Genomic DNA, 14,038 nt, shown 5'->3' on the forward strand with positions numbered 1-14,038 from the left:
TTGTCAATACTCCCCCTGCCCTTCATCTCTGACACGCACGCACACACACACGTGCACGCACACATACATGCACGCACACACACCCGCAGTGCACCCCACAGCTGGCGAGCATGTGTAAATGCCAGGCGATAAGCCCTAGAGAATACACCTCAGTGTGATGGAGGGAGAGAGCGATGGAGGGGTGGTGGGTGGGTGTGTGTCTGACGAGCGGAGAGAGAGAACTGATGAAATCCACAGCTGATCCGCGCGCGTTTCCCAGGAGACAAGCGGGTGTCTCTTCCAGTGGTGTTGATCCTGATGGTTTGAAGTGCACCTCGGCTTTTCCCGTTGGTAAACAATGTTTTTTTGGTTTTTTTTTTTTTTGTAGTATTCGGGCTTCACGATTATGGCTAAAATGATATTGGGTTAGTCTTCTTAATATAAACTATGAACTATATAAATTACATTTTACCGAAAAATAGAATGGCACCAAATTAAAATTATTTACACCCAACAAATCCCAAACCCCCACAGGTTTTTTGCAAAAAAAAAACAACCCCAAAAAAACAGCAAGACCATCCCCAGCCACGATCAATGTGGATGCAAATATTGCGGGTATCGCGAATATCTATAGATCACAATTAATATACGATTAATTGTGCAGCTGTGAGTAGTATTAGATTCATATATTTTTGATTACTTTTTAATGTTTTTCTCCTAACTTATAACAGTGCTATTGAGGTCTGGGCGATGTGGACAAAATCAAATATCATGATATTTCACAGGGTTACTCAATATTGATCATTTGACCATTTGTGCTTTCATAAGATATTCAGACCCAGGAAATATCTGAGAAACGGTCACTCTCAGGGTGGCTGTTGTGACCAGGCAGGTAGAGGCGTTGATTAGGACAGTCAAGACGGAACTATGAAGTTTTAAAAATGGGATGAATTTACTGCAATGCAGCCTTAAAAGACGACATTTTACTATATTGCGATAGACAATGACCAAAATCAGACTGTCTCCTATGGCTAGACCGATTTATTGCCCAGTCCTGCTGCTATGGTGGTTTTTACTGCCTTTCTTACGTTTGTTTATTTAACGGCAACTACATCTTGTTGAAGTTAAATTTGGCTGTTATTGTTGGTTCTGAACCTTGAATGCTACACGAGTAGAATCGCACCCAAAATCTTCAGTCCAAGGCCCCGATCACACCAGGAAGTAGCAGCGCTCCACTCCTCTCAGTATCTATGCAAAGCAGCCCTTATTTTGTGTAACTATTTATATTATGGCTGCGCAGAATTTTAAGAAGTCAGATTACCTGACACTGCGCAAACGAGAGCTTCCTCCATTTTAAACAAACAGCCCGAACAGAGGTCAACGCTTTGCTGATGGTTGGCGGCACCGCGGTACTGGTACGTGTCAAACTTCACCAAAGAACACGATGCTGAGACTTCCTGGGTTCACTTGACTGGGGGAAGTGACGCCTCTGGATATGATGATTGCGATGTGTTCAATGTGATGCGGAATATGGCAGTCACTGAAGCTGGTGTAGCAGGGTCTAATTCAGCCTGTTTGCCGGACAGAGAGCAAACTGCAGAGCAAACACAAGGAGAGAGAGCGAGCGAGAGAGATAGAGGTGTGGTAACAGCAGCTAGGATGGAGTGATTGGAGCAGAATGGGAGGAGGAGAGGGGGGGGGTTGAGATGTAGTGCAGGAAGAAGAGAGGAAAGAGGCAGCCAAGTGGAGAAGTGTGTTTGTGCTCAAGTTAGTTCGCTGTGTGTGTGTGTGTGTGTGTGTGTGTGTGTGTGTGTGTGTGTGTGTGTCCAGATGGCTCCAGCGTGTGGCGACCAGCCAGAGGAACAGGTGCAGGTCACATGACCAGCCGTTACCACGGAGATGGTGATTGCTCTTGGCGTGAGGATGAAAGGAGAAGAGCCCCGGGAGAGAGGCACAGTGGAGAGAGAGAGGGGGGGGGGGGGGGTGTACAGGCAGAGTGGGAGAGATACAGGCACAGAGTGGAGAGAGAGATACAGGCACAGTGGAGAGAGAGCTACAGGCACAGTGGAGAGAGAGGGGGAGGAGAGATACAGGCACAGAGGGGAGAGAGATACAGGCACAGTGGAGAGAGAGGGGGAGGAGAGATACAGGCACAGTGGAGAGGTGCTGTGTGTGTGTCCTCTTGCTTTTCCCTTGGAGAATCACACACACACACACACACACACACACACACACACGGAGAGAGAGAGAGCCAGCTCCACTCTGTCTCTCAATGCCAGAGATTAGACAGAGCCCGGAGGGGGGGGTCTCAACCCCTCCCTCCATCGCCCTCTCTCTCCCGGGCCCCTCTCTTGCTCTCCCTCCCCCTCTTCTCTCCCTCCCTTCCTCCTCCTCCCTGTCTTTCATGATATTAACCCCCTGTGTGCCAGAGCCTCAGGCGCACTAATGATTTCTAAATGGGTAAATCAGACATGGCCACCGCCCTGGGAGACACACACACACACACACACACACACACACGCTGGAGAGAAATACTTTTTTTTTTCTGGTGAAAGGTAGTTAAAGGATCACCCTTTTAGAACTATTTGTTTCTTCACAAAATTTCTACGGGCGTCTCCATTTTCACATGGTTGCTCTGAATGACGGAGCCCTACTGCTTCTGCCTAATCCTCAATCCCAAGTTTTCGGTGCGATGTCAGCAGTGTCCAGGGCAGTTCGTCACCTACACCCTGGTCCGAAGAAACGGTTTTGAGCTGGGAAGTTTGTGGCCCACGTCAGGTTGGATCTCACTGATCCAACGTCAAACTACTTGGTCAGAAAAAGTACGAGAACCTCCAGGATGATCTGTTCAGTCAAGTCAAGTCACACCTTATTTATAAATGAAGGGGGAAATTCTAAACGGTTTGCAAAGGTTGTGGCACCAGGTTCTGCAAGTCATGTGTTGCATTTGTGTGAGATGGATGAGAAGTCTGTGGTTACGGAGAGATTTTAACATTTGTGGTTTTATTTTTTATTTTCGCTGCTGTCCCGGAATCCATTTTATTTTATCTTTTGGTGTTTGGTCTTTAATGACTTGAATGACTTGGACTGAGCGTAGGAGTTTAACGTCCTCATGTTTCCCTGCGTCTCCAGCAGCAAGAAGGCAGAGTCGGAGGGCGGCGCAAGCTCCGGCAAGAAGGATGCCAAGCGGAAAAGGGAGCCATCGGTGGGCGACGACGCGGAGGCCAAGTCCCCGCCCGCTTCACCCACCGAGGATGACGAGGACGACGGCGTGCAGGTAACGAGCACAAACACGCACAACACCACTGTCACCGGGACAATTAAAGTCCGGCGTATCAGATGGTTGTCGCCCTCGGTATGACGGTGCATGTTTCACTAAAGGTTTCATTGAGGAGGCGGTGCCGAAGTGAAGCCGTCCGCGTCGCTGCGTTTTAATCGGTTTAGAAAAAGGACACCCAGGCGCGTCCGAAACGTACCCTAAAAATAAAAACCCAAACTGTTGTCGAGCAGCACAATGTCCTAAAGTCAGGAGTTCCAAAGGCAGGGCCTGTGGGCGGCCTGGTGCAGCCGCCCACTGTTTGTGTTGTAAACCAGACTTGTTGACAGTCCAAGCAAACACGCACCGGGGAGGCAGCTGCTCCACCAGGCTCGGTGCCGGGCGGTGCACGAGGTGCGCGCGCTCGGGGGGGGAAAATATTCTTCCCGCAGAACCGCCGGGTGAAACCGTTGAAGTTTGCAGTTGTAACTGGTAGAAATTTCCGTGTGCGTGTGTATGTGTCTGTGTGAGCGTGCTCCGAGAAAAGTGAAGGCGTGGTCCCTCGGGAGCTTTTCCTCCGCTTTAAAACAAAAAAAAAGCCCTGGACGTGGAAGCGTCAACATCCTGAAAGATTATTTGGCGATTGTCATAAAAATATGCGATCAACAGTTCAATTGTTTATTATGTTGATTTCATGTCACTGTCATAATAATAATAACTGGCGTCCATTTTGGGGGTGGAAGGTCAAAACTATCGGGACATAGAAATTTGGGTAGAAAGTTAATCTGCCGGCTGTCAGGGAAAGATTTACAATCACCTCAGAATGATGACATAATCACCCGGGTGCAGTTATCGGACGGCTCTGGATGGATGCTGTGTTTTATGGATAATCAAAAAGCAATATCGGATCTTCCTTCACCTGCTGCTGTTCAGGGAAGGACCACGGCGTCGTTTCTGCATCTCCCATCAAGTAACAAAAAAAAATGTAAAAGTCACTGAGTCGTCAGGGGGAACGACCCAAAACGATATGAAACTATTGAATAGATGTTTAACATCTGACGTTGCGTCGGTGTTGAGCGCTCCCTCCAGCTCCAACCAGAACAACTCGCTGCGTAAACATGTCCCCTCCCTCACATCATTCATCCAGACAATATGAGCCACCGTAAGGGGCGTGTCGGCGGGTCCTTCAACGTGTTTCCCGGTTCCTAACCGCGCACAGGAAACCTCTGATAATGGCCGACTTCAGCCTTGAGTGATTGGTCCAAAAACCTCCTCTTGAGTTTGGTTAGAATCTGTCTTAGTAGTTTATGCCATCATAGTTCACCAAACGCGACTCGAGCGTTGATTTGGATTTGAGGGCGTCCTGGTCGTGGGATCCCCTCTTTGGTTTGATACCCGGAACCGACCGGGGTGGACGTCGTCACTCTGCAGCCTGTCGCTCCCTCTGTCAGACAGCGGTATTTTATCACTTTGTACGCCGCTAGACGCCCAGGTATCCATCCCCCTCCCCCATCCATCCCTCCATCCCAGGGTGTGAAAGGATTACTGAAGCCTGTTGTGTTGTTGTTTGCTGTGAGGCAGGTTCAGCTCAGACCACCTTGAGTTGGGGTTGCATACGCGGTGGGGAAACGAGACGCTGTTTTTTTTGGGGGGGCTTTTTATTTTTTGCTTTCTTTCTCGCTGAACGGCGCAGCCCCCCCCCCCCCACACACACACACACACCGCCCTCCCGAGAAGTGCCGAGTGCATCGGGAAGCGTCCCGACTAATCGGCTGTTTTTTTTTTTTTGTCGTTGTTTTTTTCGGAGGCTGCGCAGGTTATAAATAACTTCACGTCACGGCGCCGGAGGTTCCTCCCGGGGCCGCGCGACCGTGACCAATTAGTGGGAAAAGGGGGGGGGGGATAAATCTGACGCCTAATGCCTTCGCTCGCTCTCTCTCTCTCTCGCCCCCTTCCTCTCCGTCCCGGCAGAAGCGGCGCTCCAGCCGGCAGGTGAAGAGGAAGAGGTACACGGAGGACTTGGAATTCCGGATATCTGAGGAGGACGACAGCGGAGACGACTCCACCACGCCCAAATCCCCGTCGTCGTCCTCGCAGCAGCAGGTGAGTCGGGCCCCGGACACGGCAGCTTCATCCGCTTGAAGTGTATTAGGATAACCGTTTTGAAGCTTTCAAACACTTTTTTATTGTATTTTTATTTTTTTACTTTTAAGCATTTTGGTGGAGCAGTGGCATAAAGTGTGTGTTTGCAGGATGTGGCCGAGGTGGAGGGTCCCGTGGTGGAGAAAATTATGACCATGCGTACCGGCAAGAAGCAGGTGAGACGGGGTTTCCTAAACACGCCGCCACCGAGACGCGGATCACATCATCTGATTAACCACTCTGCAGCTGGCCCCTAAACAGATAGAACGCATGCACGCACGCACACACACACGCACACATACACACTAAAACAGTCTCAACTTTAGAAAATGGAGACCTGAGTCGCCGTGTTTCAGTGTGTGTCAGAGAAGTTTTCGGACGCAAACGTTACATGTTCCTTTAACGTTTTGTTTTGAAACGCACGCAGACATACACAGACACACACACTGTCTTCAGCCAACCTTTCTTTGCTAGCCAGCTGCCCCCCACACACACACACACACACACACACACACACACACACACACACACACACACACACACACACACAGCGTTCCATTCACAGAGTTTTGACCTCGGGCTTGGCATGCCGCCAAAACCACAATGCTAGCTTCGCCAGACGCCAAGCTAGCGTTTCCTCAGGCTGTGTGTGTGATTGATGACTCATGGCGTTAGAGTGTGTGTGTGTGTGTGTGTGTGCGCGCGCGCAGGAGGGTGATTGCACTTAAAGTAGGTACAGTTGAGGGAGTTCCCTTCTCTCTCACACTCGGATATTGGGACTGCACTTTGCCTCTCCCCGTGTTTATGACAAGCTTTAAGATGCCATTGTAATGCATTATAATAAAATAATCAAACCATTTCAAATGGTTTGGTCTTACAGCTGTGATTATGATTGTCAGTGTCCAGCCAAAGCAATGTATGCATACATCCTTGGATCAAGACTTTTATTATCATAATAGTCTTCATTTTTTGATGTTATGACTGTTTTTAGCCTGCGCTGTCTGCAGGCTGGGCAGACACAGATTGGTTGGAATATGGTCGCGTAACACGCAGGGATGTTGTCTTGTTCCACTCAACATATATAAATATACGTCACAGCAGTGGAAACATTTATTCAAGAGAGAGCATGTCTGTACGGGAATGAAAAGGGAAGACACAACCATAACTAAGACGTTGTGTACGACTAAAACATCAGCAGCCAGAGCAGCAGCAGCACCAATAATAACATGATCAATAAACCGATCCTTACATGCATTGATGGACGGATGGATAATGACTGCTAGATGCACTTTCTGGTATGACGGTTTCAGGGTGTCTGCAAGTCCTTGAAAAAGTCATAAAATGTATTTAAAATTTAGTTTTATAAATGTTGCCGTTCAACTCATCCGCGTCTGGATTGATGGATTGGGTGAGGTTCAGCACCGCTCCCCCCGCCACGCTGTACATTCCACACGCCGCGCCGGAGATTTCCGTCCCGCCTGCACGTCACAGATGTGTCGGTACAAGTATCTGCTGCTGTTACTCTCAATGACGCACTGTTCTGCCCCCCTCAGCTGGAGTCCGGACCGGAGGTGGAAGTGGAGGAGTTCTACGTCAAGTTCAAGAGCTTGTGAGTCACACACACACACACACACACACACGCGCTCGCTGCTAAAACTAGATTTGGGTCGATACTGGTGGCCGACCAATAATCAGTCGGTCAAGGACTCTGGCCAATATCTACTCATTTTGAAATGATCGCCATGGGCGGATGGCTGCGCTCGCGAGGCCGATAAACAAAGCTCTGCAGACTAGTGTTGTCAAAAATGTCCGATTTCCTATACGTATCCATTCTGAATGTTTGAAACGTTACAACTCGTTTTCTGGACTATGGATCTTCCGCTAGCAGCTGCGCTTCCCCGCTCTCTGTCTTCTCTCTGACAGCGAGTTGACAGCGCTGCAGCGCCCACACAGCCCAGCCTCATCTCACTCAACGCTCTGTCGTTTCTTCGTCGCTCGTCCTCATTTTTTGGCAATACTTGTTGTCGTTTGTTTCCTTGCATGAAACTACAATTTTAAACACAGCTGGGTTAAGGGACTGTCCCGATCACGGTGTAGCGGAATGAACTAAACAAATCTGTGTCCAAGCGGCGTTGCGCACGTCTGCTTTGCTTTCTGTTGCTGTGGGACTTAATTTAAGTAATTACTGGATGTTTTTGTGTAACTACAAAAAAAAAAAGAAATTAAGATAGAATTAGAATATAACAAAATATCATTTTTTGAATGCTGAAATTGCATTTAAATTGTGTATTTTATTTCTTTATTTTAAATTATTAATTGATTCTACATGTTTTGGCTAACGTTAGCGAATCCATTCACATTCACAAGAATGGCTGCTCAGGTCTTTGCATTCAAACACGCCAGGGCTCTCACCCATCCTGCAGCTTAGTCTTGAAAGTTCATAACATACTGAATTTCAAATTTTTTTTGCTTTTCCAAAGTAAAACATTTGCTGGAAATAGAGATTAAATGGAGTCGATTCTGGAGTTTTTGTATGAAAGGCTCAGATTATTGTTGTTCGATTATGATAAATTGTCATTCATTTCTTGAAAGGATTTTCGTGTTTTAATCCTTTTAAACAGTTTCAGTCTACGCTGATTGACTTGACATCTACAAATTGCAAATTTATTTTTTTACATTGTGTTACTGTCTTTATAATGTTTAGTGTTGCCTCTTCCACCCCTGTGGAAACTTTGACTAATAATTGTGTATTTTTATTTTATTTGTCAGAGGCCCCTCTTAATCGGTCTTCTCTGCTAAAATAACAATGAAATACAACGCAGTTCAGCGCACTGGCATACTTGCTACTTCCCCTCATGCCACACAGAAAATCTGATATCACGCCGTGTGTGTGCTGTGTGCAGCTAACAGGCTGTGTAATCTAATTGAGGAGGCGCAGACAGTACTAGTTCTTTATGACCCACTGGCTGAGTTGCCGTCCATTACTGCTGCTGGCCGGGCTCTGAGAGACCACAATCTTTTAATTTTCATCTGTTTTTATTACGAGCTGTTGAGCCGGACGGCGTTAATACTCTGAACGCTTTTTAGAATAGCCTAAGCCAGTCTAATGTGTTTTTATTCAGCCTCAATTCATTAACCACAAAGTGTCTCATCTACAGGGGATTATTACAACAATTAATTGTCGTGCAAATAATTCTCATAAAACGTGTACTATACCTTTACCTCATACCTATTGCAGAAGAGCCATTTATTGGCATTGACCATCGGACCATAAAGAAATTCCATTGCAGTTTTCCTCGAACCAGCTGACGGAAACTCGCCTAGTTCACATTGTTTATCGCAAAATTTTCAACATTGGTTTAAAATTCCCCTTCCTACTAAAGGGAATTTCACAGGAGCTAGGTTAGTTGTTTCGCCTGCTCCTGAGGAGGCACATTTAGCATCTCTGCCCTGGACACCGGGATTATCTTGGTAACAACCCTCTAGTTTAGATCTGGGTACCATAGACAAAAGGCCTTATCCCTTCAGGCCAGTATCCCTTAAAATTGGAATGGAAACGTTTGATCGTAAAACGCTATTTTACAGTTGGCACAAATAATTGCCGTCGGGTGATTAAGTAGTAATTGTGATGGATTACATGCCGGCGGTCATTTTGAGTCTGTTGGAGGGACAGGAGGTGCGTCGTTCAAAACAGCACACCAGGACACACATTTCCAGTGAATACCTGGTCGTCGGGTAGGTTGGTGACGTCGCCTTCTCCTCCTCCGCAGCTCGTACCTCCACTGTCGCTGGGCCCCCCTGGACGAGCTGGAGAAGGACAAGAGGATCCACCAGAAGATCAAGAGGTTCAGGGCCAAGCAGCAGCTCAACACCTTCATCACGGAGGTAGAGTCCGCTCTCTAACGTCAACCTCATGGAAGCTCAAGCGGAGGGCGAGAAAAAGTCTGAAAGCCTGCTCGGAAGTGGAGTCGCTTGACTAATCAATCAAAAGTCAATGATGGAGCAGTCAATACAATAAAATATATTCTACTTTTCAAAGGTGGAACTTGTGATTGCATCTGTATACTTGGTATACATATGTTATTATTACATCATTAAACTATTGTAGGATTATTTTGAGAATCTTTTCAGAATATTTTTGTGTAGTTACCAATAATTCAAAACCAAGAGAAATAATGATTTGAGGATCAACTTTGGATCATATCAATCATAGTTTTTATTGTTGTTTGACACCAGTGCAAATGAGTCTTCTCAGATTTGAATGAAGACTTTAATTATTTGTTCTTCAGAGGGCAACAATCACTAACCAAAAAGCCCCTACTTCTGTCCTCTCTGGACCTGGACATATAAATATTTGATGTCAAAATGTGTCCCAACAAAGATGGAACCCTAAATTTCAGCTCTTTTTCACGTGGTGTCCTGTCCTTTTGCCGTGCCTCTCTTTTCAGATGGACGACGAGCCTTTCAACCCGGACTACGTGGAGGTGGACAGAGTCCTTGACGTCTCTGAGAGCACAGATGAGAACGGAGAGGTGCTGCTCCTGCCACTTCACACACACAAACACACCTTGGTTTTGTTTTGTTTTTTTGTTTGTTTTCTCCGTTCTTCCAGGTTCCCTCTCGCAACTTCACTCCACACAGGTTGTTTGCCTGCTTATCTAATTCTGTGTGTGTATGTGCGGCGCAGACTGTGACCCTGTACCTGGTGAAGTGGTGCAGCCTGCCTTACGAGGACTCTACCTGGGAGCTGAAGGCCGACATCGACCAGTCGAAAATCGAAGAATATGAACGCATCACTGAATGCACACCCAACACTAAGAGAGTGGTGAGTGTGAGTGAGTGTGAGTGAGTGTGAGTGAGTGTGAGTGAGTGTGAGTGAGTGTGTGAGTGTGTGAGTGTGTGTGTGTGTGTGTGTGTGTGTAAACACATCAATTGACTTGAAAAAATGATTCTTCCCGTGACTTTATCAATATCTGATTCATAGACTATTAAAATCATTGTTTTTGAAAGCACCTCAACTCATGGAAGCAAAAGTGCAAAATATTGCTTAATTCACCCTTAATTATAGCTTAGCCTACAGTTGTGTGTGTGTGTGTGTGTGTGTGTGTGTGTGTGTGTGTGTGTGTGTGTGTGTGTGTGTGTGTGTGTGTGTGTGTGTGTGTGTGTGTGTGTGTGTGTGTGTGTGTGTGTGTGTGTGCGTGCGCGCTGAGTGAGAGTTTGACAGACCTAAATGTGTAACATGAAGGATAATTGCCGAGCGGGCCTTTGCATTTCTCCCTGTTTCAGTCCTCGCGGCAGATTTGATTCACAGCTCTTGGTTGCGTGTGCGTCTTCCTGCCGTATGAGTGTGCCGTCTGCGGTCCTATCGCTCTCCCCGATCTCCGCTTTTAGAAAATAAATTTAGGCGTGTGTCGGCACTTCTGCACCCCCCCCATCCAGATTTACAGCTCCTAGAACTGTTCTCCACAGGGCCAAGTTCCTGTGGTCTCTCTCTCTCTCTCACACACACACACACACACACACACGCACGCACGCACGCACGCCAAACCACTAAGAGTGTGTTTAATGCTGAACAGAAGCAGATGACGGACTGTGGTCTCGCGCTTGCTTGCCTCGCTTCTCTTCCTTCCTCTCTTTATCTTTGTTTTTCTTTCCTTCCCTATCGTTCTTCTGCTCTCACCTCCCTCTATCTTAATCTCTCTCTTCCTCTCTCTCGCTCTCTTCCTCCTCTCTCTCTCTTTCTCTCTCCGTTATTAGAGATCGAGGGGTTACACGGAGGCAGTTGGGCAATCAGCTTTCGGGCAGTCTTTGTACGGTTATTTGCCCAAACTGATTGAAGTCTCTTGATGTTTCCTGTCAACAAGAGTTTGTTTCTTGTGACTTGTGTGTATCAGTGCTTGTCTAAACCAAAAGGGGAAAAAAACAACAACAAAAAAAAAGTTGCCTGGACCGCGACTTGCAGTTGTTTCAGGAGCTGAACGATTGGAACCGCGGCTTAAAGCTTTGTTAAAGCATCTCCAGTTGTCTTCTCCTAACACCAATAAACATGTGTGCGTGTGTCAGGAGCGGCCTCCTGCAGATGAATGGCAGAAGTCCGACAGCTCCAGAGAATACAAGAACGGCAACGCACTCAGGGAATACCAACTGGAGGGGCTGAACTGGCTCACCTTCAACTGGTACAACACGTAAGTCAGCGGCATAGCCCAGAGCCCGTCATATCCAACCAGGCAATATCGACCAAATCAAACATCAGACAACACAAATCCTAGACGAGTCTCTGATCAGAATATTGATATTATAAGCAGTTCTGCATGGCCAGCCCTCATTGGCGGCCCACGCGTAATGCCCGGGGCACCCCTGCTGTGATCTTTTGCAGACGTAACTGTATCTTGGCGGACGAGATGGGCCTGGGTAAGACCATCCAGTCCATAACGTTCCTCTACGAGATCTACAACAAGGGCATCACGGGGCCCTTCCTGGTGATCGCCCCGCTCTCCACCATCCCCAACTGGGAGAGGGAGTTCCGCACCTGGACCGATCTCAATGCCGTCGTCTACCACGGCAGCCAGGCCAGCCGCAAGACCATCCAGGCCTACGAGATGTACTACAGAGATGCACAGGTAGGCACCGCAACATGAGAAGACTCGCATCACTTCCAAACATAGTATGCATGTTCTCAGAAATAGACAAACTAGACCTTACAGTTGAAATATCTTGCTCAGTACGATACACCTCAGGCCCGTCGGTGAAAGGTTGCGGAGCTAGCGTGCTCCTTGACAGCTACCAAGCAAGATCATCACAACTCTTGATGCCTAAATCACAATGTGATATGTTAATTACATATGGCGTTGTGGTGGCAGGGTCTGGCTTTGGAGCCAGCTGCTTTAGCTGTGGGGATTTCATTAGGATTGATTTGAGGCTTTATTTACTTTAGGGGAATTCATCTATCGGGTCGTTTCAAATTGATTTGAAACAAACTGGTTTAAGTTTAAATAAAATACCTGTTTTGTTGACATAATCTCACGGCTCATGTTTTACATGCTCCGACACATAGACCTAATGTCGCAGCACAATTCATGGACTATTTAGCAGGGAAAGACTGGCTGTTGGCCACGGCGGCCCTTCTATCTTAGCGCTAAGTAGACGTGAGAGGATATGCTAGATTTCAACCAGTAGTGCTGCTATGTGGGACACCAGTCATCTAGCGGTCAGCTAATCTGGGATCCCTCTCCTGACAGAGGAAGATGTGACTTCCGGTGTCTCGGGGAGAGACCTTCTGTCTAATCTTTAATTCTAGTTTGAACCATTATAAGCTTTTATAGAAGATGTCACTGATATCTGCTGACAAGTACCTGCATGGTAAGGCTCCGTACTGGGGCACTTCTGTGCAGTACAGAGTTGTACTGGGGCACTTCTGTGCAGTAATGCATTGTACTGCGGCAGTTCTGCATGGCAAGACCCTGTACGGCAGCAGTTCAAGAGAAGAACGAAATGAAGCAGTGATAAGGGTTGTTTCTGTGTTTTTGGCGCAGGCCCCAGAGGCAAACTTTGTCTTTGATAACTTTTATGCTCTGAGATCTCCCCTCGTCGGCGATTGGTCCAAATGCTGTTGCGTCATGCTAGTGGACGGAGTTCTGCCTCCTCTTCTGGAGCATCACATTCCAAGCAAACAGCTAGCAGCATTTTAGCGAGATTTTATCGGATAGAATATTAATAATTTTATATTGATTATATTATTCTAATATATAAAATATTATATTACATCATTGTGTATGTTTGCATATTTAGATACAGAATTCCAGATATAGGTGCCATGGGGTCACTATATGCCCCCGTAGTGGCATGGCATTACATGATAAAAATGTAAACAGAGTTCTTAAGGGCTGGTTATACTTTGGCGAGGGGTCCTTTGCGGACGGCGTGCCCTCCCACAGAGTGCTGGGTGTTAATAGTCGCAGCATTGTCCGTTGCATTGTTTTTTCAGAAACTCCGGGTGGCTGTGGATAGTACTGTGTGAAGTAGTAAACGAAGAACGCTAAACAGCAAACACAGCTGTCGTTCATGTCGAGGAGGAATTGTCGTTCATGGTGTTTAAACCGACAAAGGGTGGAAAGGGAGATGATCTGTCGGCCCACTCCATGCAGGGACAGGAGAGGGGGTTTGAACTGATGTCCTGCTCACTACTTCATTCCCCACACTTGCAGCAAGCATAAACCAGGTTTGAGTATACGGACAACGGTGTTCAGGGTGTTGCTGGTGGCTCTTTCAGCGTTTGTTCTTTCGTCTTTTTGAGTAAATGACCCGCTTTAGGCTTAGTACAGGAGCAGTTCTGCATGCTACGGTGCAGTACAGGGGCAGTTCTGTGCGACACAGTGCTCTATTGGAATGGTTTTGCAGGTCTAGGAGGTAGCGTCTGTAATAGCGCTGTCCTGGGTAGTAAGACACTAGACTGGCGGCTGCTCGCTCCTAATCCAGGCCGATGTAATCCTCAAGGTCGAGGCCGAGGGGATGTTCTGCAGCGCTTAGCCTGCTTCAGCGGTCAGAACGCGCAGCCTCCCTGAAAGGACACTTCCCGCTGGAGTAGTCTAATCTCTCCTGTCCTCTGGTTCGCCCAATGGTGGATGACAGGGAAGAGTGTTTAATTATGTTATGGGAGGAGCA

The 14,038-nt window shown here is 47.2% G+C and overlaps 1 protein-coding gene across 1 annotated transcript in view; it reads left to right on the forward strand.

Moving 5' to 3' along the window:
• chd7 (chromodomain helicase DNA binding protein 7) overlaps positions 1-14,038 on the forward strand; it is a gene marked incomplete at both ends in the record, with an annotated part of 64,210 nt that overhangs the window by 16,585 nt on the left and 33,587 nt on the right. The window contains 9 exon segments of the mRNA XM_080010509.1: positions 3,112-3,256; positions 5,207-5,338; positions 5,488-5,553; positions 6,931-6,986; positions 9,148-9,262; positions 9,826-9,909; positions 10,065-10,202; positions 11,441-11,562; positions 11,754-11,997. Of these exon segments, the coding sequence (XP_079866635.1) occupies positions 3,112-3,256; positions 5,207-5,338; positions 5,488-5,553; positions 6,931-6,986; positions 9,148-9,262; positions 9,826-9,909; positions 10,065-10,202; positions 11,441-11,562; positions 11,754-11,997 (1,102 nt within the window).

This window comes from Zeus faber (genome assembly GCF_960531495.2).
Source record: "Zeus faber genome assembly, chromosome: 12".
NCBI classification, from domain to species: Eukaryota; Metazoa; Chordata; class Actinopteri; order Zeiformes; family Zeidae; genus Zeus; species Zeus faber.